The sequence below is a fragment of the Chelmon rostratus genome, chromosome 13, assembly GCF_017976325.1.
Source record: "Chelmon rostratus isolate fCheRos1 chromosome 13, fCheRos1.pri, whole genome shotgun sequence".
NCBI lineage: Eukaryota > Metazoa > Chordata > Actinopteri > Chaetodontiformes > Chaetodontidae > Chelmon > Chelmon rostratus.
The window spans coordinates 14,327,644-14,353,398 of NC_055670.1; the positions used below are offsets into that span (position 1 = coordinate 14,327,644).

General features: G+C 45.4%; 1 protein-coding gene across 1 annotated transcript; it reads left to right on the forward strand.

The window, feature by feature from the left end:
- Positions 1 to 70: 70 nt before the first annotated feature.
- On the forward strand, positions 71 to 25,412 carry LOC121615735 (activin receptor type-1-like). The gene is made up of 12 exons (XM_041950112.1): positions 71 to 357; positions 12,384 to 12,457; positions 13,075 to 13,329; positions 14,140 to 14,412; positions 14,642 to 14,908; positions 16,738 to 16,943; positions 20,372 to 20,471; positions 21,269 to 21,415; positions 21,571 to 21,846; positions 22,976 to 23,173; positions 24,062 to 24,192; positions 24,336 to 25,412. Exons 2-12 carry the CDS (start codon positions 12,391 to 12,393, stop codon positions 24,468 to 24,470), a joined length of 2,055 nt encoding a protein of 684 aa, XP_041806046.1. The 5' UTR covers positions 71 to 357; positions 12,384 to 12,390; the 3' UTR covers positions 24,471 to 25,412.
- The last annotated feature ends 343 nt before the right edge of the window (positions 25,413 to 25,755 follow it).

Below are 25,755 nucleotides of genomic sequence, written 5' to 3' on the forward strand. Positions count from 1 at the left end.
GTAAGTTCCTCCTCCAATCCCGTGTTTTTGTCCCCCCCCCCACCCCCCTCCCTGCCTTCGTGGATCGGGGTGCGAGTTGCGAAGCCTCGACAGCGCTAACGTGCGAAGAGGGACAACGTCGCAAAATGTGTGTTCGTGTTTCCTCTCGGCTGAACATCGACTGAATTTGTCACTTTCTGTGTTGTTTTCTTCCCCTCCAGCGGGCGGACGGTAATGTTGGCGTCATGTAGGCTCCGCTTCTCAGACTTTGGAAAACAAACCGGGTATTGTGGGTGAATCCTCGGGAGATGGCAGAATAGTTCGACCTGCGCCACTTACCAAACCCTCCTGAAGCACTTTGAAGAAACAACCCGAGAGGTGAGTTAAACCGTGGTGCGCTGAAAGGTGTGATTTTACTGCCGTGTGAACCGTGTGTGTTGTTAGATGTGAGGCGTTTCGGCAGACGTGGAGAAGTTTGCTGATGTGCTGGGGAAGCGGAAAAAAACGCGTCGTGACGCGCTCTGGGAAGAAATCCCGTCTCCCTCTGAGCTTCTCTTCGCCAAATCTTGGCCTGTTTTGTTATTGCGGCCGCACATGTTTCGCTCACCTTCCCCGCCTGAGGTTGTGTGAACTGCATACCTGCGTGTGAACCGTCGGTGTGTTGGAGCAGAGGAGTGGCCTCGGCGCGGCGGGGCTCGTCGTTTCTAAGTGGCCGCGTCAGATACGTGTTTTGGTGAGTTGTTGATGAATGGAGACGAGCTCCGGGCCACGACACCGCAAATCAACGCTGCGATCGCGACTTTTTGTGGTTGCAATTTGTGCTCCGCGATCAAATCAAGCCCACGACGTCGCAACTAGTTGAGACTTTGATAAGAGTTTTGCTTTTTGTCATGTAAACAGTCTTTGGGAGGGTCGTTCCTGCTTGATCGTGTGTCTCATCATCCCATGCTGAGCACTTTTAACATGACAATCGTAGCTCTTCGGGGGGGAGAAGAGCCTGAAACACTGGTAGACACGGTTAGCAGCGGTTAGCGGGGGTCAGTGCATTCATGTTGAACAAGCTGGGAATGGAGACACTTTAATTTGATGCGTCTTGTACAAGATGTGTTCGCTGTTGCAGCTGAGGAACAGTCAGAGCAAACTGGAAATGGTATGAAACGGGCCAGGAGCCGGCAGACCTGCTGATGATGAGGAGGTGCAAGCTTCATTACAAAGGTGTCAGTGCCAGCTCCAAACATTCAGAGGTAATTGTGCAGATTAAAGAATGTGTGAATGGGGGATGTCTCACGCTGAAGTGCTCTTCCCCAGAATCAACTCCTTGTGCTGCATCCTTGCTCTCGCCAAATTACATTCCCACATACTAATCAGGTTTTCCTCCGACCGGTGGCCCGAAGGTCTGGGGAGCCCCCCCTCTGTGGTGGCTGTGCGGCCTGTAGCCTTTTCATTCTGTGGTGCGTTCAAGGTGCCAAGCCCCAGCCGGTCAGTTGACCTGCACTTGAATGCACATGCACGACAGCCTGGTGGCGTACGCCGTGGTGGTGTCTGAGATGGGAGGCTGTTTAATCAATAGGGATTAGCCACTCGATGCAAATTCGAGCCACCAGTTGAAGCTGTAATCCACTGCTGTTGGTGAATTTTCCTCAGATTTAGGGAACACACGATCAAGGTTATTATCAGTGATTTGAGGCCCTTGGTGTCGGGTGGAGAGGTGCTGGAGATTTGAAGAGGCTGTGACGGGATTAGAGCAGTCACAGTTGAGATTGTTTACTCTGGTTAGTGGCAGTTTGTGTGGTTGATCTGGAGAATGTAACCCCACAGCTGAGCAGTCGGCAGGGTCGGGCCTCTCCGCCGGGCGCCTGGTGTTCTCAGCGGACTTGTGTCGTGGAGTCTGGCTGATAGCGGTCAGATAAACGGGACGTCGGGCAGTCTGGGCCGAGGGCTGGCGCACCTCCGGGGGATCTCGGAGATCCTGTTCTGTTCAGCTCGGGTTGAAGGCCACCGACCCGATTGTGACGGGCTCACCCCGCCTTTGCGATCAGCCCTCATCTCCTCCTCCCCATGTCTCACTCTACAATGCGATTGTTTGGCTTTGGGCCTGTGTCATTGTTTCAAACAGCTTATCTGTGGTAACTTATTCCTCGACCAGGCAGGAGGTTATCTGCCCCTCTGAGACTAACAATGCAGTCCCGACAATGGGACTGGTTTGAGGTGTCTTGGCCTGCGTTTAAAAAGAGACGGCACCATTTCTCCTGTGCATGTTTCACAGAGGCCTGATGTTTGTGTGTTATTTATGATGCTGGATGTTTATCTTACTGTCTGTAAATAGCTGAGAGCTAGTGCTGCAACAAATAGTCAATCAATTAGCAAGTTGATCAACGGAAAGTTAATCAGTAACAGATTTTTATTGATGAATCCTTAAAGTCATTATGGCTGATGTGTTAATTAATGGGCTGACTGATTGTTTGGTCTATAAGATGCCTGAAAATAACGTAAAATCCCAGTATTTCATGTAATTTTCTCAAACTGCATACTGCAAAACTGTTGATCACAGTCCTACACGTGCCTCATTCAAGTTTTCATTTGCCTCATTGAGTCCCGCGTCCTGCGTCCGCGGGTGTCTTGGCCCGTCCTCTTCCTGACGGACGGAAAGTGTATCGCTTGCCTCCGATAGCGATCGCTTCTCTGTGCGCAGTAATTTGGCTGTCAGAAGCAGCTGGCAGTTTGGGTTGGAACAATATGCAAGTGGAAGGAGAGGGAAGTGTGAGCTCCAGAAAACCCTGAGAGAGCGTTGGAGGGGGGGGGTTGGGTGATGTGTGTGTGTGTGTATGCATATGTGTGTGTGGAATCAGGTTACACAGTCTGTCATTAACAAGAGAACTGCAGTTATGAGACCAAGATAGACTGCTTCAAGTCTGAGCAAGAGTCAGAGGCTCATCGCTCTTCCATGTAGGTGGCTCTCGAGTTAGGGGAGGAGGGGAGGGGGAACTGTATGTCTGCCTGTGTGTGTGTGTGTGTGAGAGAGAGACGGGGTATGCATGCATGTGTGTGTGAATGCAGGTGGGAGGCGGTGGTTGAAGGGTAGAAAAGGGTGCAGCGGTTGGCTTGAAGTCCAGCTCAGAGCAGCAACCTTCAGCTATCTCGCCTCAGCTTTCGGCCATGTGTGCTTCCTACGTATATGTGTGTGTGTGTGTGTGTGTGTGTGTGTGTGTGTGCGCGCACGTGCATGTGTGTACATGCTGACTTACTAGAAAGTTTGACTAGCAACAACCCTGGCATCAGATGAGGCAGCAGACTGCGGAGGAACACAGCATGTGGGTTGAATTTGCTCCTGCTCTATGCTCGTGTCCAGCTTTTTAGAAAGGGGCCCTCTGTCTGCAGTGTTATTTTTAGTCAAAAAAAAAAAAAAATCCCTGAGCCTTTTTAATAATCATCAGCCTCATGTAGCCCAAACATATCACGACGAGAAGAACTGTCTGGGACTTGCGGGCGCTGCAGTCTCAGCATGACGCTGGAAGTTAGAGGGGAAAGAGAATGAGATAAAAGACTGCCTGTGCGTCTGCCAGATTTTAGTCCTGTCTCTCTGGTTGCTGGTCGGGAGCTCGCTTTCTTCCTCTTCTGGTGGCCCCGCACAGACTTATTGATTATTGTGTGTGTTCGAATGTGGATGAAGACCAGTGGAGACAGAGAGAAGGGGAGACAAGACGCTACCGTCTGCACAGATGCACACACCCACACACACACACACACACACACACACACACACACACACACACATCTGCAGTGCTCGTGGCTCCTCTTCCTCTCTCCACGCTAACCCCAGACTGCACTGGAGACAGTCTGCAATACACATTTTATGAGCCCTTCACTCGCTTCAGTGCTCTTGCCTTATCGCTCAGCTGTTAGTGGGGAAAGTTATGGCTTTGTTTCAGTTGCCGCCCCTCTCTGATCTCATTCCCAGGACGAGGAATGTGCTCTTATTCGGTGTGGGCACTTTGTCCGCGAATCGGGAATAATCTGCGTTTCATCTCCTGGGTCGGGGGGTCGTAAACTGAAGTAGCTCTGTCATGATGGTGGCACTTCAGCGTCACTTTGATGGGGCTTGTTTGAATTAGTCCAGTCCGTTCCTCATGCGTGAGCCAAATGGGGCATTTATGCTTAGGGCTGGTTCAGTATGGTTGAAATCAGCATCACAATATGTTAGTTTTACTTATTTTTATTTTAGTACATTTACATATAATATGCAAAACTAGAAAATCTTTGGCTGCAGTATTTAAATTTCTTCAGAATTTACGTTGAGTAATTGCTTGAAACAACAATAACAAAACAAAACATATCACAATTCAATTCTGCTGAAAATTGATGAACGATGAATTGAATTATCACCCAGCCCTACATGCAGAGTCTTCATCTCCCGTTTCAGACCTGATCATTAAAGTTTGTTTGAACTATTTATTACTCGTCTTCCCCTCTGAAGTCTCTCCTCTCCGGAAGGCCAGGAAGCTCCCGGCCATAAAGACTCCGTCGGCGGCGGGGTGTAATGGTCCGGCTCGGCCATGCTACGGAGCGTTGCGTCGTTGTAAGCTGTTTGCTGAGCGATTATCATCACGGCGGTGAATGGATTGGTCGATGTTTGTGGGTCACATGGCGAAGGTTATCGTGTTAGCCCTCTGACTCCTGTAGCTCTGCCAGGCAGGGCGCAGAATCAATCAAGACTAAACACTCCCTGAGCTTTGAGGAGCTGCATGTGGAGCTCTGTGGGCTGTTTGCCCGATGTGGCTGTTTCACAAGAGGGAAAATATGTTTAAAGGGCGTACCGCGATACAAATCAAGGTGTCCTTTTGAGAAGAGTATTGCCCCGGAGTGGTGAACTTTGTGAGATGGTCGTTTGGAGGGAGGGTGTTTGTGCATTCCTCTGTCGGCAAACATAGCTGAGGGCCATAAAGACGATGTTTGAATTGGCTGTTTCAGATGTTTTGACGGCTGTGTGAAAATGAACGTCTAATCGCTATGGTGACCATAACGTAAGAGACGTGTTTAACGGTGTCTTAACAATGCCGTAAGAACCTTTCGAGTCGTGTCTCGCGATGCTTCACGCGGCACAAAGCCGCGATAGAACCTCACAGAATCACAAAAAGCACTCTTCACTGTGCAGAAACGCAAGTGTGTTTGCTCACGTTAGGGCTCTTTGTGCAGGTGGTGTGTCTCGTGATGTCCTCGTTGTCTGTGTGCAAGACTCCCCCAGACCTGCAGCCTGGTCTTCACTTGTCCTCCATCTCTCTCTCACCGCTCTTTCTGTGGGTCGTGTCTGAAACTATATCAAACTTTTTCTGCTAAACTTCAGCAGGAACAAAAGTGTCATCAGGAACCCTCTGTCTGTGTAGCGATGGGCGCCCGGCAGAGTGTGTGAGGGTGGTGGAGGCTGGTGCCGAGGTGGGACGTGGGGTGCGACTCCAGCACAAAGAGAAGGCAACTTTTGTCTCTGATTACATTTGAGCTAGGCCGAATACACGGCATGTGTGTGAGTGTGTGTGTGCGTGCCAGGGTTGTACTGCATCCAAGGGACAAAAACCTGCTATGCTGTTACAATGAATGTGTGAGTGAGAATTGAACATAAGCAGGGGGCATTTGCATTTGATTACACTCCTCACATTGCGAGCGGAGGCAGCTGCAGACATACTGCAGGGTCCTGAGAGATGGCGCTGGCTCGACCTGCCGGGGCTCTGCGGATTCCTCAAGCTTTTCCAAGGGACCGCAGAAGTCCCCCTTTCATCCCCCGTTTGATGAGGCCCTTGGCCAGCGAGGTGTGTTTCCAAAGGTTAATGGGCTTTGCTTTCTGCTTTGTGGAAGGACAGGTCTTTCACACACAGCTGCACGTATGACACTGGATATCAAGAAGGGGTCAACCTGCGTTTCACTGTCACGCCAGACAAGGTCACACCGCCGCATCGAGTTCAAAATATATCAATACTCCTGCCAATACAATACCAGAGTTTGGATTCAATAGCAAAAGAATGTTTTTTACGTCGTGCTCTGTTGAGTCTAAAAGGACGACACTTCCTTAAAGGGCTGAGTGATACGGCACTAAAATAATATCACAGTGTTTCAAGGGTGACATTATTCATGACAATATGACAAAATACTGAAAATATTTCAGGTTTAGAGCTCACAGTAGCTGTTCAGCTTCCCTCTTACTCAACCGATTGCTCCTGCTTCAGAGTGTGAAATGCGTTTGTTGCATTGACCCCTTTTGCTGTTCCAGTCGTTTTGCTTTTCTTACATGTTGAAGTAGTTTGTTGTGCATCTGATCTTTTGTAACCAAACCACTTCTAAACCACAGGTCGCTTCCCTGTTTGGAGCTAACTCCTGCAACGTGGAGCCGATAGCAATGCTGCTTTTGCATGCAGCAAAAGCAGAGGACAGGGTCTCTGCACAGAAATACTCCGCCACATGTTTCTAGTGGGTTGTAAGTGCTTATTGGGAAGGATTACTTTTTATAAGTCTATATATAGTTTTTTTTTAAAGAAAATCCGGAATAGTACACCATAAAAATGATACCAATATTATTGTGAACTACTTCCTTTATGTATCAGGATTTAAAGGTGTGGCGTTTTGGCCTCGTTTTGCCCTCACGGGGCAATGTTTTGATCAGCTAGTGCCTGTTAGGTTTGTGTTTTGTGCTCTGCTAGCATGCAGATTAAAGCCCAGCTGGACCAGAAGAATGCTGCAAAGAATTAACTGTGATCCCATGGCTAGATTCTTCATTACTCAAACCAGCTGCTCACTTCATGTTGTTTTATCAGGGGACATTTTCACATTATCATGCAAACTATCTTTGCTAGCGTTTGCTGATCTTGCTGCAATGACATGCAGGTTTTGGAGGCTGGACTGCCATCTTGTTGTCTAGAGGGTGCTTGGCCTAAAGTCACCTAAAACACATCGACAGATTTACAGCTTTTGCGACTGCCTGTGCCAAAATTCTGACAGTCTCAGAAATTTAGGGCCAAATTCCCACAATGTGGCTGCTGTTACAAACCAACCGCTGAAAACACTGCATGGAATTTTACATGAAATAAGGCCAATCCTTGTTTATTGTTTTTGCTGCATTTATGAAAAAAACACAAAAAGCACATGATTTCACTGTGTGACACATCTCTGCTTCTATAGCCCTACATTTCATCAGGCATTCATCACACACTCAAAACTGACACCGTACAGCCTGACACAGATTTGGTAGATTTTATTAGACCCATCTTCCACAGCGTGACATGCGATGAACCTGCAAGATTACTGCTACCACGCAGTGTGCAGGGGCCTTAAGCCTAAAGCCAAATACACAACAAACCTTCCACTAGATGACGAGACCAGTCCCGAACTGGTTTGCCTTGAAGCATTTTTGAGATGACACAACCAGAGTCCAGTCCCCTCCTGGATGATTTTACACTGGCTAGTATAACTCACTGCCTGTTGCATGTACTTTACGGTGCCTGAGAGAACAAGCAGGGACTCACACACACGAGAGATCTGCTTCCCACAACACGCCATGAACTACGTCACACCCACACAGGTTAAAAACAAGAGAAAATATATTTGTTGATAAGGTGATTGTTGATTTTGCTATTATTAATCGTTGTAAAATTCAAAAATACTGACCCATCCCTTGTTGAGACAAACATTATTTCATGAGTATTTGAAGAAATAACAACATCAGTAAAAGCACTGTGGAAACCAGTGTTCTTCATGTGAAGTGTGGTTGTGCTTGGGTTGTCCCCCTGATGGTCAGACACTATTCAGATGTTTGAATCAGTGCATGCGTCTTTTTCATGATAAGATTCGTTGGCATCTTGTATTCTGCTCAGTTCGTAAGCACATTTGTATCAAGCGAGGGTGTATTCCCTCACAACCTGCTAAAAAGTTAAAGTTGTGTATTCTTTAGACTTAGTTTTAGTCATCCCAAGTGTTGTATTTTACTGTAGGCAGAGAATGTTTTTCCGGCTGAGGTGAATGTGTTGATTTGCTGAGCTGTAGTGTGAATATGAATGTGGGCTGCCGCAAAGAGGAGGACTTTCGGCCTCAGGTCTGTATTACACCCACATCCACCTAGGAGCGAACCATCTGTGTGTCCCTGATGGCATGCTGGCACTTTGGCTGTCTGGGTCTGGAGCCGGGGACGAGGACAGGGACACGAACAGCAGGCTCCGCATTGCCCCAGTCTCTGCCCGTTTCTTCCCTCGCCGCCCCGCAGTTTGCTGCAGTTTCCTCGGTGCCCGGGCTATTTGTGCCATGGTAACTGTGCCAGCCTGCCAGCTCAGACACAGATTCCACCTCTCGTCTCCCCCTTCGCCAGCATGATGACTCAGCAGCTCCTGCAGGGCTTCCAGCCTCCTCCCTCCTCAACCTCAGTGATGCTCATCAGACAAAGTAGTGTTTTGTCATTCTCTCCTTCGTCCTGACCTGAATACAAAACAGACCAAAATAATAAAGCACCCAACTAGATTAATAGGTTTTGTTTGTTGCTGAAAGCTATTTCAACGATCACTTTGAAAATGTCACCGAGAACCAACAAATGGTGGTAAAATACAAGGTTTAATGTGACATGTGACAAATTAGAAGAAGACCGACTCCTCAGATGTATTTAAATCATATCTGTCCTCGTCCTCCTCTTTTCGGGTTCAGTTGTTTCAGCATTTGAGTGGCACGTTTAATCACTCCATCTAATCACTTTAAGCTCTGCTCAACTTCTCAGAGAAGTGCTTATCGAGATAGCCCTCTGGAGTGGGATCACTGGAAAGAGTCTGGGGAGGAAACGTGGCGTCATAAAATGGGAGCCTTGATATGTAGGATCACTTTCAAGTCCCTCTAGCAGCACTCAGCGGGAGTCAACCCTAACATACTTTTCACTGGGCCAAGTCTATGTCAACTATTTCTCTGTGGGTTGTATGCACTTTGGCTACCTTGTGTTGAGCTCAATGCGGTCTCTATGTTTCCATGTGCAAGGTCAGTGCTTACGCATCTCGGAGGAATTGATATCCTCAAACAAAATACCTGAGGTGGAAAAAGCATTTCGATCATTTGCTCAAGTAAGAGCATGAATCCATATAAAATACTCCATTTAAAGGAGTGATCTTGCATTCACAGTTTTTCTTAAGGAACAGAAGTATTATCATGCTTTCATACATACATATAGTAACGCTTTATAATAAGGTACACATATTCAACATTAGCTAGCTGCTTATTAGTATGCATATAAGTAGACTGTTGGCTCTTTATTAGTCATTATAAAGCCTTTATTAATGCTTTTTTCTGCATGATAATATTCTACCACCACTACACCATTACCTTCCCTCAATAACCTCCTAAATACTGCTTATTGATAGTAAGCAAGTTGTTGTACATGAATTATTGAATCTGAATGACCCTAAACCCCAGAAAGGCATTAGCAAGTACTTTATAATGACTAATAAAGAGCCAATATGCTACTAATATGCATGCTAATAAGGAACTAATGGTAAATAAGTGTGCTTTAATATAGTTTTACCATACATATTGTTGTTATTACTGATGCCGTCATGTGTGTGCAGCCTTTAAATGTTGCAGCTCGGTTGAGGTGGAGGTTTTACTGACTACTTTCGATACACTTGGCTACTTTAATCCTCAGCAGCAGACTGTATTTTACACGATCATATGTTTTGCATGTAAAAGTAAAGTTAGTACAAAGTATAGTTCTCAGGTAAATGTAGAGGAGTAAAAAGCAAAATGGAAATACCTACCTAAAATACAAGTACTTTAATATTGTACTTCAGTACAGTACTTGATCGACTTTCTCCCACTGCTGAACATGAGGTCACGACACTGAGAAATGGCTGCCAGGGTAAACTGCCTCACTTTTCACAGATTGAAGGAGGGAGTTAAAGAGATGGAATCATAATGCATTGTAAAACAAACTGCTTACTCACAGTTGTGCAGATTTTGCTTTGCATTATAGCGTCCTAAGATCCATTAGATTATTAGTTCCAACAGCAATAAACATGGGAAAATATATCTTAAGTTCTAATTACTGTGTGGTATTTATACTGGTTTCCTATTACAACGCCACATGAGAAGACATAGGAAGAGGGAGTAAAAGGAAAGATGGGGGGTTGAGACACATAGAGAAGGGGGAAATGAGAGCACACCCTTGGCAGGATGTCAGCTCTGTGAACACACACTGCAGAACACTGCCAGAGAATTCAATACGCAGAGATAGAGGGCTGCAACAAACACACACGCATTCACACACAACGCCACGAAGTTGTCTGTTCAGATCGCAATCGGTTCTGCAGATGCTAGCCCTGCCTCTCTCCTTTCCAAGAATCCCTTCTGAGGTTTCCAATATCAGGACTAGTCCTGGCTGTGTGTTCAAGCAAAGCTGCTCGCTGGCTTGGTGATGTGTTACCGGGCAGCTACGCCTCATGTTGTGGATAGATGTGGAGCAGTTTGCCTTTGCAAAATGAGCTGTGTAAATAGATGAACATACAGGTACGTTTTCACACGCATGTAAACACACATGAACTCAAAAGGCCCTCAGGTTTTGCAGTACATGCACAGACATACTTGCCGTGCACACAACGGCAAACGCATTAACAGGACGACCTAGCTGCTTGGCCGCCGGTGTGCGGCTCGCTGCTCGTGATAGCTTATTTAAGACGAAGTGTCTGCGTGGGAGAGATGAATTGAGCCGCAGATAATTTCAGTGTCCCGTCGAGGGTGTTCCAGCAGTAAATGTAAACAAAAACGCAGCAAATCATTTACCTACACTAATTGAGGCCATTAAATGGAGCCTCTTGACATGCTCTTCTTCGTTAATAGAGGTGAGTTATTGATCTGTGAGCAGTGTGCGAGTGTGCATGTTCGGCTTTTTGTTGTCTCTGCACACGGGTGATATATGAGTCAATATCAAGATAACTAGACACTTTTTTTCCAGGCTCTAGTGTGGGCTCCAGACTATTGTCTTTTACTCCTCTGCTTATCTCTTTATCCTGTTTCTTCCGGCCCCCTGGCTTCACTGTAGCCCAGCCCAGTGTCCCCCACCAGCATGGTGCCCTTCTTCCCGCTGTCCCCCTGGGCGCTGACACCAGACACCTCCTTGTCCCACTTCCCTCCCTGTAGCCTACCTCACTGTTGCAGCCCACATGTCTCTCCCGCATTGGCCCCGTTCTCCGCCCTTCTCTGACCCACTGTCCCCCAGTTGCCCCCTGGCTATACCTCCCTTGCCTCCTCATGCCCTCTTGCCCGTTGCCTGCCCCCCCATCGTTGCCCCCCTCTGCCCGTGGTCCGAAGGGAGCAGACAGAGCTCCTGATTATCTCTGTGTGGCAGCCTCTGTTTTGTGCTCTGATTAAAGGAGCAGCATGTGGTCTGTGTGTGAGCGGCCCGCTACAGACGCCGCCGTTGGGCTAATGCTAACATTACGTGCTTAATCATTTATGTCTGGGAGACGGGCACAAAGGCCTGGAGGGGGTGGAGGTAAGGGAGGGAGGGGGGGTGCTGGGGTATTTATCATTGGCACAGATGCACTCAGGCACACATGCTTCCAAGATAACGGCCCCAGTGCTTAGTATGGCATAAACAGGGCACGCTGCAGGCTATGATGTCTCCACAAAAATCACATATCATCTTTATAAAATTGGTAGCTCAGGACGGGGGGATTTTTCCCTTGAGTTTACAGTGCGAGTTAAACTGGTGGTCTGTTCAAATCTGGCACTGGGTAAAGCAAACAAACAAACATAACTGCACGGCGTATGTGGACGCTTCCTCAGACGCATTAAATATTGAAGGATTAGACTGTCTCCAGGTCTCTAAACGATAGTATTTGGGCATCCACACTCATTCTCCCCACTGTGCTGCGCTCCTCTCCTCTTTCTCCTCCTCCTCCTCCTCCTCCTCCTCCTCTTCTCTCGTCTGTCTGCTCCTCTTCCCTCACTGCCAAGCAGCCTGTCCCTCCAACACACACAGACATCAACACGCACACACACGCAGAGGCAGCCAATAGGAGAGCACCAGTCTCCCCATTGCTTGCCACTCAATGCCTTGTTGCCAGGACAACAGGAAGGCATGAGACCCACTTTACTTGAGCGTTTTAAACTTGGTGTTGACTCTTTTTCTGAAAATAAGAAAAGGTCCCCCTCTGTAAACTTGCTGTCTCCAGTGCTCTCAGGTTGACAGCAGATGCTGTCCTTATCTGTCTCTGCTCTGTCTCGCCGAACGCTGTCCTAAAAGATGATTTACGAAAATAGCAAAAGTCATCGTAGTGCATCAGTATAAAAGTCGCCTTTAAATCCTTTACTTTAGGCACAATTTCAGCCATTTCATCAGAGTGCAGCCCTCATTTTTGTGTTTTCTCCTCCCCCTCCCCTCCCCTCCCCTCTAGGTCTACAATGACGGCTGGGGACGTGTTTCTTTTGGTTTTGATCGTCATGGTCCTTCCCTGTTCTAGCTCGGGAGGTAAGTGTCTTGTCACAAAACACGGCTTGTCAGACCTAAAGGACGGCTTTTGCTGCAGGGAGGAGAGGTTTGTGCTGGCACAGATAGCCGGGGTCTGGTTGAATTTAGCTCTCTTGCTACCCCTAGCCTTGCTGCTGCAAAAGAACAAGCTTGCACCAGGTCATACACCATCACCGGAGGTCCCGAGCACGTACAGTAGCTGGAAAGATCCCCATCCTCTTTTACTCTAGTTACCAAACAATCTTTCAGCCTGTGTGTCTTTTTCCGTCCCCCTCAAGTCTCTTACTTGCATACACCAAAAATTCACACAATTTTTTTTTCTTTCCTCGCCCCTCCTCAGTCTGTCTGCCTCTCATCTGCTGTCTCTCAGTGTTATTTTAAACAACTGCAGTGGCGGTGGATTGCAGTGGAAAGTGGAGTTTGTTTTGGGGTTTTTTTTCCACGCTGACAAGCCACACTTGTCCTTATACTTACATTACATATACATGCATCCTTACAAGATGAATAATCACTTATCATCTGTTGTCACAGCACATTTGGACAAATTAGATAGAAGTCTACCTCAGAGGCTTTCAAGATGTTTTCAGTAGTTCCATAACAGTTTTGTCCTCTTGCAGGTGACACCAGTGTGAGGAACTCTGAATGTCTGTGTGATGGAGCGTCCTGCGACAGTGTGGACCGCTGTTTCGCCCAGCAGTGCTTCACCTCCCTCTCTATACTGAATGGGACGTCGGTTCTCCAGAGGGGCTGCGTTGTCGCCAATGAGGAAGGGTCCTTGCGCTGCGGAAGCCCACCAACTCCTGAGCTGGTGGTAGAGTGCTGCTACGGGGATTTATGTAACATGAACGTCTCCTTACAGTCACCCGTTACAGGTGAGGTGTTTGCATCTTAACACTGTGTGGGAAAACATCCCGCTTATACTTCTGTGGGATTTTTGTTGTTCATCTCATTGGAACTTCCCTTTAGCAGAAGTCTAGTCTTTTTAAAATGCAGACGATTGAAGAAAGTGCAGTTTTACCTCTGCCACTACTTTCCTCTTCCGTATTTTGTGCTGTCTCAGTGTTTTCCACAGTTTGCACGATTTATTTGTGATAGCTGACCCCTTGCAGCGAGCTGTGCTGGTGGGAAGCACAGACATATCTGACAATTCAGAGTTGGCTGCAAAACAGCTTTATTAACCAGCCTACCGCCAACTTGGGAAATAACTTTACAAATCTGTTCAACCGCCCAAGAACAAGTCAGCAGTATTAGCTGCATTTCCATTAGGACTGGGCCATGCAGTTAAAATCAATAACACAATATTACAATGGGAATCACTCATTTAAACAACATAATTTTTGTAAAATGATAACATGATCATCATATCATTTGCAGTATGATTAAGCTGAGAGCAACTGATAATCGCCAAGGCCTAATTTCAATGGAGAATTTTGAAAGAATAACACAAACAAATATATAAAAAGGCCAGTTGGAATACATTCTGTATGTTGACACTGATTTTACATCTAATTATCTGTCAAAACTCATACTTTTAAAATTGCCTGATTGGCCTCTGCAGCAAGCCAACAGCGATACATTCCAGCTTGCATATTTTCTAATCTGAGGGAATGCCATTTAATTTAATAGGATACTAATGCTATTGCTCTAATGGGTTTCTCCATATCTCTGTTTCCTCTTATCAGATATAGAACTGTCTGCTGGCAGACCAGTCCTCAGGGACCAGAACTGTGTGTGCGAGGGTGGTGTGTGTGAGCGTGACCGTCGCTGTACAGGCCAGCAGTGTTTCTCCTCTCTGAAGATGATTGATGGCGTGGCCGTCCAACAGAAGGGCTGCCTGAGGGACGACGAGGAGGGTAGAGCCACCTGTGCCATGCCACCCTCATCGGCCCATGTTGTCAAGTGCTGCCAGGGCCATCTGTGTAACATGAACGTCACTGTGCGAGCTCCAGGGAAAGGTGACTTTGTACACATTGTGCACATTTCTCTTGGCTGCCGCTCACCACAGACCTTATGTCACTTAAGATTCTACAGAAGTTCCGCTTTGAAACTGACGTCTTAGGACAATTTTTATCTCAGCATAAAAAGCTGCATGTGTTTTTGTGGTGTTGCGAGAACAGCTTTAATCATCCCTCGTTGAACGTTCACTTGTTCACCAGCCATGTCTTCATCCTGAATCTCTTGCAGAGGAGGAAGTGAAGCCCCTGATCAAAGAGGAGCACGAGTGTGTGTGCGAGGGCAGCTCATGTGTAACAGGGAGTCGCTGCATGGGCCACCAGTGTTTCTCGTCTCTGACTGTCAGCGCCGGCTCGCTGGTGTACCAGAAGGGCTGCTTTAAAGTCTACGAGCAGAGCACGTTGACCTGCAAGACCCCACCTTCCAGAGACCAGATTGTGGAGTGCTGCCATGGGCACCTGTGTAACATGAACAGCACTGTGGAGCTGCCTGTCAAAGGTACACTGCTACACTACCCAGAATGCATCACAAGCACAGAGTGCTTTGTTTGAGAGCTGCTTTCTGTACCTTTCTATCAAAGATCTCTATCTGTTGGTTTCAGCGTCTTCTCTTCCGATCATGTGGGTTAGTTATTAGACACAGTGACACACATCTATTCCTCTCCATCATGCTCTACTGAGAGAGCTACGCCAGCGGCCGTGAAATTGTCTGCCACGGCTGTTGTGGATGGTGTCTGTTGGCCTGAGTTACACCTCTGTGTGGTCACACTCCTGGCACTTTATGAAACAGAAATAGGGGAGTCAGCGGGTAAACCAAGGGGAGGTTTTGAATATGATTTAGTCATGGTCCGCTTCCTCACTCTGGCCTCTCGGAGGCCGTCATAGCTGGCTGACTGGAGCCCAGAGGGTGAAGCCACCTGGGAGGGCCGGGCATCTATACGCCGAGCTGTTGTTGCCCTTTTTGTTTATTCCACCTTTACTTTTCTCTCTGCGGCAGTCATTTATACGATGTTGTATAAATAAGCAAATGCAAATGAGAAATGTTTGTTCTAACCTGACTTAACTGGGTTCAGTTTACACAGTTTTAACACCTCATAACAATTCACAGAATATTTATTCCACTCACAGCATTGCCATATGTTGCAAACCTCCACTGTCTTATACTTTTGCCACAAATATAATAATCATGTGATAAATAGATTTTTCTAAGTGGTCTAGGTTAATGTGTCCCTTTCTGTGTGTTTGGTTTAGGTATGCACAATATATACTGATAATGGGAAACTTCTATTATTATGCGTTATTACAATAATGAAATTAAAACCAAGAGGAGATGATATGAAGCCAGCTTGCTTTCATCGACTTAACATGCGCAGCCTCCACATATTGTGATGCAGTAGGTGGCAGTATGTACCTTTATAGTTGGTTTTGCAGTCCGCCAACAAGCACAGAGACAAAGAGGAAGAACAAGTACTGCTGTTACGCTCATGACGACAAACTACTGCAGAGTAGAGCTACGCAGCGTAGACTAGAGAGGAAGGGAGGGAAGAAGTTTATATTATGATGCCAGTTAGGTTTGGTCAGAGCTTTGTAGTATTAAATCATCCATCTTTGCTCACCACATCTTAGCCTTTCTAACCCTCGGGTGTGCATAAACTACAGGTTATAAACTTCTTTTCAAAATACAAAATATGAAATTATCTTCTGGTCTTGGCCACGAGGTAATTGTGAGTTATTGGTATCAGCTGAAAAGAAGGCATGACGTGCATCTGTAGTTTGGTTCAAGTCTGGTGAGTTTCGAGAGTGTGTTGGCAGTTATGTGTGTGTGTGTGTGTGTGTGTGTGTGTGTGGGAGAAACAGCTGATTATTCCACTAGTTGAGAAAAGGGGATCATTGTCTGTGTTGCAGGCAGAGCTGAGCAGTCTTTCCCCGGAATGTTTGGAAAGTGTGAATGGCGGTCAGTTCCTCAGGCTGGCCTCTGCTGACTTGATGAGATCCACTTTGTGTGTGTGTGTGAGTGTGTGTGTGCTCTCTGCGTGCACCCCCGCCCCTCAGCTGGTTCCTCCAGAAGGTCTGCAGAGTGCTGCAAACCTGTGATTTGTGTATGGTCAGGCCTCAGTATGTGTGGTCCTGTCAGAGGAAAAACTGGAGGAAGAAATGAGAGTTTTCTGTCAGCGTGCATCATTAGGAGCACCTTCTTCTAGTTCTAGTGTCCATCTGTCACTTAAGCAACTATACTTAAATCTATAAAAATGTAAGCTTTATTTCATGTTCTAAAAATGTCCAAAATGATAACCTGAAGTGTTGTAAATGTTTCTCTCCCCCTCACAGCTGATGAGCTATCCAACTACAGCGTGACCACACTGGCTATCGTCATCGTGGCGCCCATCATCGCCCTCATTGTCCTCTCTGCCATCGCTATCCTGGTGTTCAGACGCATCCACCACAACCAGATGGAGAGGCTAACATCACGAGATGCAGAATACGGAACTATCGATGGCCTCATAGCATCCAATGTGGGGGAGAGCACTCTGGCGGTGAGTAGTGGACACCATGTAGGAGGCTGCCTCCCAAGCTCATTAGAAAGGAGGGTAAAAAAAGCTGCTGGAGCCATATTTTAATTGACTGCAATGTTGAATATTAAGCTAAATCAAATCCCAATCCTCTTTTCTTACCCACCTCTTTCTCTCAATGCTAGCCGTCATATATTATAGGGGTTATAAATTGACCACAACCTCTGCCGAGGCACAGAACATCTGCTGTTTGAATTAGTGTATAAAAACCGTGTTGCCTCCACAGCCAGTGTCATCAGGCACTTAAGAGGGCAACTACAGAAAGACGCCTAAACTGAGTTGGTTGCACTAACTTGATGTATCTGAAATGTGCACTGTGGGCACAGCTGTGTTATGTCAGAAAATATGTATCAGTCCAGGACTCAGTAGAAGATTATAAATTATAAAACAACTTGGATCAGGATCAGTGAAAAAGCTTTTTTCAAATCCTTTATGGTACGTTTGCTTTTTTCATGGAGTAGGTCCAAAAACGTGTCATTTTTGACCACATGCAGTCAGTAATTTCACATGTGCAGTCGAATATGGATGTGAACTAATGAAAATCCAAACTATAGGTCCGTGTTCTTCATTTCAGTACTTAACCAATGTAATCAAGCATTTCACAGCACTTCACAGAACTCATTCATCGTTTAGTTCAGTCTAATGTGAGTATTTAAAGACAATCTTTTTGAGAGCGGTGGCAGATCCAATCTTGTTTTTAGATTTTGGGTGGTATGGTGGCTCTCTTTAAAGTTATGCTGAAGTGCGATTGTGTACCAACAACACAGATGGAAAACCCCTTCTGAAATTATGTGTTGAGTGAACTCAAGGGATTCAGATGATGAGTCAAAACACTGCTGGATTAACGGGGACTTCCTCCTCTTCTTTGTCCAAAAAGTAATATACAATAGAGACACGACAGCACAACAAACCTTTTTTGCCTCTTTTCTGATCCATGTTTCTGATAAAGACGGTCATGTGGCAAAACTGTAATCAGGAGTTTAGCCGTATATGCTGTGATTGAGCAGTTCAAAGTTTTTTTTGCCTTCAGCGTCATGCCAGTCTGGTCCGCTGAACCATTGTTGTGAAGTTGAAAATGCTACTCCCATTAATCTGAATGGCTTCTTCAGTTTTGTTGCTTTTATTTTGAGTCACACATGGATGAATTAGTTAAGCGCCCGCTTCGTGGTGGGAGAAGGCAGTTTATGAATGCTTGAAATTCAGCAGCGCAGACCAGCGCCTCTGAACTTTCCAGATCATAATATCAAGAGTGTTGGGTCATTCTTATGGAAAAATATTTAAAGCAATGCATAGTGGCTGCAGATGCATGAAGGGTGTGTTTGTGTGTGTGTGTGTGTGTGTGTGTTTGTAGGTGGGTGGTGCTATTACTGGAATGAAATTGTTGTTTTGCATCTTCTCAGTCATTTTTCCAGTCTGTTATAGAGGAATGTCTTTGCTGTTTATTTTCTCTCCACTCAGCCATGAATTGTAAGTTTTCTACAGAGTGGTTTATGTTTTGAGGCCCACTAAACTGATCCAGAGTTTAGGCGGAGTCCTGTGGTCAGGGTTTAGTCTGAAAGACAACCCAGCACATTCACTGGCTCGCCCACTGTGTAATCAAGTTCAGCAGAAACTGCTCACAGTCCAGCTTGTGCCTTCACAAAATACATGGCTGCTGGCGTCCGTTCTGTGATTCTCTGTCCTCACAAAAACACATGTATATAATTTAAAGAATTTTTTCACACCTCATCAGGGTCTCATCAAGTCTTGAAAGTTAGGAAAATGCTTAATTTTAACCGTTATGTCTTCAAGGTTTGGAGTGTGTTTGGATTTGAATATACTGCTTGAAAAATGCTTGATTTTCAGCAATCTGGTGCCTCATCCACACAGTCACTCATGTAAACTAAAAATCCTTTAATATTCGTTTGCTGTCTCCTGGTGTCGCAATTAGCAATCAATAAATAATCATGATCAAAACACACAATCAGAGTTATTATGAACAGCTGGTAAAATTAGCGTGACAATATGCATTGATTGCGGTGGGTGTGTCTTTTTTTTTAGTAATTGCATGTATGATGTCAACATAGATGTGATGATAAAGGCTTCAAGAGTGGAAATGTTTGAAAGTGCTTGAAAAGTGCTCGACTCTTACTCTTTAAATGCTGTTTGTACCCTGGAACATTTTCTTTTTCGGCTCTCATTGAACATAGACTCTCTTTTGTAGGCATGTCTAAACTCCTCAAAGCCCAGATTATCCCATTTATCTTTAATTATGAAACTTGTAAATAACATGTACAACTGTGAAAGTATGATCATTCCTGTGTGTGTGTGTGTGTGTGTGTGTGTGTGTGTGTGTGTGTGTGTGTGTGTGTGTGTGTGTGTGTGTGCGCACGTGCGTCTCTGAGAAAGAAATAGCTGATTTTGGCTTTCTTTCAAGCCATTTCCAAAGTCCATCAATGCATTTGGCAACGGAAAGCCCAAATATGGAGCCACAGAATGTTTGTTTCAGCATAATTAAAAAGTGCTTGGCAGCACCATGAGAAAGATTATTAGGAACAGTGGTGTGGCTGTGAAAAGCAAATCGGACTGAAACACATGTGCTCGTCCCTGTGCTGCCTGCTGCCCAGAAGTCGTCTCTGATTATAATGATATTGCAGCGTTCTGATTGCATCCTGCTGCTCAGCGGCCTGGCCCAAATATACCCTCCTAAAGACAATCCTCCTGTACCAAAGAGAGGGATTTAAACTCTCTGCGGAGTAACTCATCATTCATTTCGTAGCCTCTGTCTTGCGTTCCTCTGTTGTGATTCCAAATTGTCTCTCAGGCAGCTCTTGCATTATGAATCTGTTTATCTGAGGCATCACTCTTCTGTGTTGTTTTCAACCCTCATCCTCCCCTCTCAGTTTTGTTTTGCTCGGCGGCTGCGGACTCTGTTGCTGTGCACTGCCCTCCTGTGTCGGCGCCGGGACGCTGCATGTCTTATGGCCAAGATAAAAATAAAAGGCTTAGCAGCATTGCGCCTGTTTTCCAGTCTGGCCCTCGGATTAGATAAAATCTCCAGCGCCCACACCAGTCATCAGGGAGGGGGTGGCACTTCTGTTGTTTACACAGCAGGGGGCACTCTGCACCTCCAGCTCAGACACACACCCACTCGCACACACAATATCCTGGTACACGCACGCGCACGCAGCTTGCCTCCCTCCATCCCATGTGGGTGCCACATCAAAGGCAACCTGCTTGTATTTGTCTCCATCTGAGTCCCAGATGCTCCTTATTTCATCGTTTTTTAAGCTCGAGCCACGGGATTCCTTTGGGGAGGTTTTCATTCAAATAGCTCACTTGCAAATACGCACACAAACACGTGTAAATATACAAGCCCTTAACCCTTTGTTTCTGTTTTTCCTCCCTCCCAGGATCTGCTGGATCACTCCTGCACTTCAGGAAGTGGCTCAGGACTGCCTTTCCTTGTTCAGAGAACGGTCGCACGACAAATCACACTCAATGAGTGTGTGGGTAAGTGTCCCGTTAAAGGCTGTGTTCATGTTGACAATAGCGCTCACCTCATTCATTCCAGTGAGGCACTCCCACTGTGCTGACGCAGGGGGTCCCGGCAAAAAACGCAATGAAGTCCTGCTAAAAACGCCCTGACTCAACTTAAGCCTCAGCTCAGCTGTACACCATCCAGCAGCACGCTGTGATCAACAAATCCAGTTCGTGTAAGAGCTTATAGACCAAGTAGAATACATTCTAGCATATGATGGCTCCACTGTTTACAAAGAGCACGTTATTGATGCCATAATGACTCATCAGAGTTAAAAATTCTTACTTGCTGTGTAGCATCTTACTGTTTCAAACTGGGCTTTTTAATACGCTCTCTTGTCTACCTTCATTTTGTAAGGCTGGTGGATCTTCAAAGACAGCACATGCAGCACAGATGCTTTATCTGCTTTATTTATGTAAATGAATGTGCAACAAACTCCAGCAATCAAGTCCCAAGAGCCAGAATTGAACAAAATTGGTTGTAGCATATTAAGTGTCAGAGAAAATGTTCCCCCACGGGAAACCTGTTATCGCATGGACAAACACGTTTCCATGGTTATCAGTGTGGACAGTCGCTAATTCAAGAAATTCAATTAGCGTCAATTGATTTTTGGCCACAAGGGGGCAGCAAAACAAGCTGATGTTCACTCAGACACCACTTTCAACTCAAGAGACAATGAGCTCAAGAGCAGGGTCACAAGACACAAACACAAGTTGATCCCCTCCCACCTGTATTACACAGACTTTCATCCCTTGTTTTTGCTTGCCAGGTAAAGGCCGTTACGGTGAAGTGTGGAGGGGTCAGTGGCAGGGAGAGAGCGTCGCAGTCAAAATCTTCTCCTCCAGAGACGAGAAGTCCTGGTTCAGAGAGACTGAGATCTACAACACAGTGCTGCTGAGACATGAGAACATCCTGGGTACGTACCGCAATTCATTCGTTTGGACTCAGCGAGCTCTGACAGTGGTCACAGCTCAAGAATTCATACAGTAATTATGGCAAAATTTCACACAAATGTCTCAGAGGAAAAAATGATGACATTTTATATGATGTGATACCTATCTCTGAATTTAGGCTTCATAGCTTCGGACATGACCTCGAGGAACTCCAGCACTCAGCTGTGGCTGATCACTCACTTCCATGAGATGGGCTCCTTGTATGACTACCTTCAACTGAGCACGCTGGATGCATCCAGCTGCCTCCGCATGGCGCTCTCCATCGCAAGTGGCCTGGCACATCTCCACGTTGAGATCTTCGGCACTCAGGGCAAACCAGCCATCGCCCACCGAGACCTCAAGAGCAAAAATATATTGGTTAAAAAGAACGGGCAGTGCTGCATCGCTGACCTTGGTGAGAATACTGAAACGTCTGTGTGATAAACACACTGCTTGTATTTGTTTTTATGTTCCTTTACTCCTTTTAATCTAATAGCCAGTCATTATAAATGTATCTGTGCTGCCAAAGACCCCAGAGTTTTCAAAAATACAAAAGATGCCAGGCTGAATTTCAGGAAAATGTGTGCAAAATGAACAAAAATATTTACATTAAATTGAATGGTGCAGCTATAAAAACCACTGAGTTTTGAATATTTCACTCCCTGCACACATAATTTGGCTTGAACAATGAGCTGATAAAAGCTGATGCCCCATAAATGTGAGATGATCTTAACAGCCTTAAAGCTACCGAAGGGGTTAATTGAATGTAATGCTCCACAGGCATTGCGTAAGAGATGCATCTGCAACAATATCACTCCACTTGCATCTATCTGCTTAGCCATATTTGTTGTTAATTTAGGAAGAACAACCACTGCTAAGTGTACCGCTCGGCCCTAATCAAAAACACATTTAGAGGAACTCGGACCACTTTATCTAATACGCCAATGTTCCATTTGCAGATGCTTGGATAAAAACTAATTCAGGTACAAGCCATAACCTGGCGAGAGCTCGACATGTTTACAGGCTCGATGTAATAAAGCTCGCTCTGGATGACGCATTTCGGTGTCCCGACAAACATGGTGGCTGTTGTTTGCCTCCCAAGCGAGTTGTTCTTCTGTCAGAGTACATCCTGTGTGCGAGAACAGGACTGTTTACGACGAACTAGTAGCGTTTCAGGATTTAATAGTTTATACAAGTGTCGCCATAGTTGTTTGAGACTGGAAACTTTGAAATGTGTTTGCGTTTTGTTACGTCACTGTGTAGAATGATGCATGTGCTTGTTCATTGAGGGTTGAGGGTTAATATTTTGCCTTAAATATGAGTTTAAGTCGTGTCCAATGGTTAAACTCTTAAAATTAGCAATATTTGCATGTTAATATATTTTGGGTTTTCAGTGAGGCACAAGAAGGAGATACAATGTCAAGAATTTTTAGCAAAATAATGGTGGAAAAACCATACCAGACACAAAATATTATTCTAAGCAGAGTATTTACATGTCTTGTGTCCGAAGGGGATCTTTAAAGCGTTTTGTGTTTCCGTGTCAGGTCTGGCGGTCATGCACTTCCAAGACACCAACGAATTGGATGTGGGGAACAATCCTAAGGTGGGCACGAAGCGCTACATGGCCCCTGAAGTGCTCGACGACTCCATCCAGATGGACTGTTTTGAGTCCTACAAGAGAGTGGACATCTGGGCCCTGGGCCTCGTCCTGTGGGAGATCGCCAGGAGGACAGTGAGCAATGGTCAGTGCATGTTCTACACGACATGGTCCCTCCTGGATTCAGTGCAACTGTGTCATACTTATCCTGTGTCATCTTCCTCAATCACATCGGTTCACCAGTAGGCCATGTGTTGGGCCTGTATGTTGCAAATTTGATTACCTACAAGTAGCGTATTGCTTGAAGATGTAGTGTTAGTTCAGTTCACTAGTTCATTAATTCAATACCAGTTAATATAGCCAACACTTCCAAGCCCTGTATAGCCAACTGCATTTTCACTTGGCAAAACTCACTATGCACGCAGTGAAGCTGGCACGCAACCACACGCTACAAAGACGGAGTCAGTATAACAGGTAAAAAGCTCCGCCTACGCACCGCGTCTGTGCTCCGTGTATTTCAGCTGTTAGCGATCAGAAAAAACAAGGTGGCAGATTGAGTGTTTGATGGGTAGAAAAAAAGTCGTGAACATGTGGTTCTCTCCTGAATTAAGACATCATTGCTTTAACTCGAACAAAGTAAAAGCTTTTCTGCTATTGATTGAAAGATTTGGCTTTGGTACACACTTCAGCATCCACTGTCTGTGGTCTGTCAGAAGCCAGAGGCATCTTGTGTGTAATAAAACCAACTTCCCCCATTCCCTGTCAAGTGGCTTTATTGCTTTTTAGTAGGAACTGGGCTTTCAGCAACACTTAAGATATTGATTTACCCCGACACAGTAACCTCACATCTCAGTTTTGTCCCATGGCTGCACTTGATAGCAAGTCCAGGACAAAAAAAGCAACGTGAATCCTTTTTGTGCACCTTAATGTCTTTTATGTGTTAGTCATATGTCAGTGTAACTTGTGTTTTGCACTTAGTTTTAAGTGATGTGATCTTGAGGGAGAACTTTTTCCTGCTCTGCTCCACTTGTAGGCATCGTAGAAGACTACAAGCCACCTTTTCACGACGTGGTCCCAAGCGATCCCAGTTTTGAGGATATGAAGAAGGTCGTGTGTGTGGACCAGCAGAGGCCCAACATCCCAAACAGATGGTTTTCAGACCCAGTGAGTAATATTCATACTGTCAGTAAGCAGCACATAATTCAAGACCTCACGCTTTTTATATCCAGGAATAAACGCATTGCAGTGATGTTCTAACACTGACACGAGACACAGCGCTTAATGCATTTCTCCTCATTATTTTTCAGACTTTAACCTCCATGGCTAAACTCATGAAGGAGTGCTGGTACCAGAATCCCTCGGCCAGATTAACAGCATTACGCATCAAAAAGACTCTCACAAAGATCGACAACTCTCTGGACAAAATCAAAACAGACATTTGAGCCTGCTTCAAGAGGAAGAGGCAGACGTACTAAAGGCCTTTGAAGACATCCAGAGGGTGGACCACCTTCGAGAAATCATAAAAGACAAGAGACTTGATGGGTTCAGTGCCCTTATAGTGGCACAGACCTATATTTATTTTAAAACACTTGGCAGGACACATTTTGGCAATCCGAAGATGGCTAACCGGGCATTTTTGAGACTGCCAGTGGTCTTGGAAATAGGAAAGTATCTATTCAACTTATGAGATAGGAGCTGGACTGTTTGCAGTGTTCTTCAAGGAAGAAACTGTTACCTGGGCATTTGAGTAGGCTTGCTTTCGTTAAAACCGCAGATTTTGTTTGACACAGTGTTTAGTTTGAAAAACGTCTGAACATACTAGCAATTTCACTTGACCTCTTCTATTGTACTGCGTTCTTCATTTGCATTATGGTGGATTCTTTTGGAAAAGAAGTCAACTTGCCAATTGAACTTGCCAATTTAATCTGCATCTTTTCTTAAGCAGTGGTCACAGTAAGCAGTGTTATGTTTTACTTTGTGTGTCATGCACCTCTGTTTACAGTGCTGTCAGAACAGATTTCTTGGGATCTCAGCGATCCTGTAACGTTCAGTTGTACGGCTGCGTCAGCGGCACCGTTCTTTTCCTGAGATATTGTCCAACTAAAGGTACTCTGTCGCAAACCTTTTGTATATCACCATGAATTTTACATTCAATCATGTACTTGTTCTACATTTTGTTTCTTCAGCTTTACAGAGACAAATGCTAAAAGAACAAATAAAATATCTGCTAGATGATGCTGAGCTCTCTTCCTCCAGAGGCCTGTAAGTAAGCCTGTAAAGCCTGTACACCGTCTTAGCGCGTGCATTGTTGTCTTAATGCGTGCATTGTCAAGTAAATGAAGTCAAACTTCAGCCTTTTTTATTTCTTTAACATTTTATATCAATTAGTGATTTATATTAATTAAATAGAAAAATGTGTTTTATCTGTCTCATTTGTTTGTCTCGTTGGTCCAACTATTGGATGAATTGAGATGGAATTTTGTTCAGACGTTCGTGGTCCCCGGAGGACGAATCGCACAGATCCATTGATCCATTGTCCATCCTCTAATGCCACCAGCAGGTTGGCATTTTTGTTTCTTTAGTGACAAATTTTGGATTGATTGCCATGACATGTGGTGCACATTGTATCCATGGTGACCAGTTGATGTGTCCTAATGACTTGGGTGATCCCCTGACTTTAGTCAGAGTTTCAACGTATCCTGTCAAATAGCTCAACATTTCCTGAAT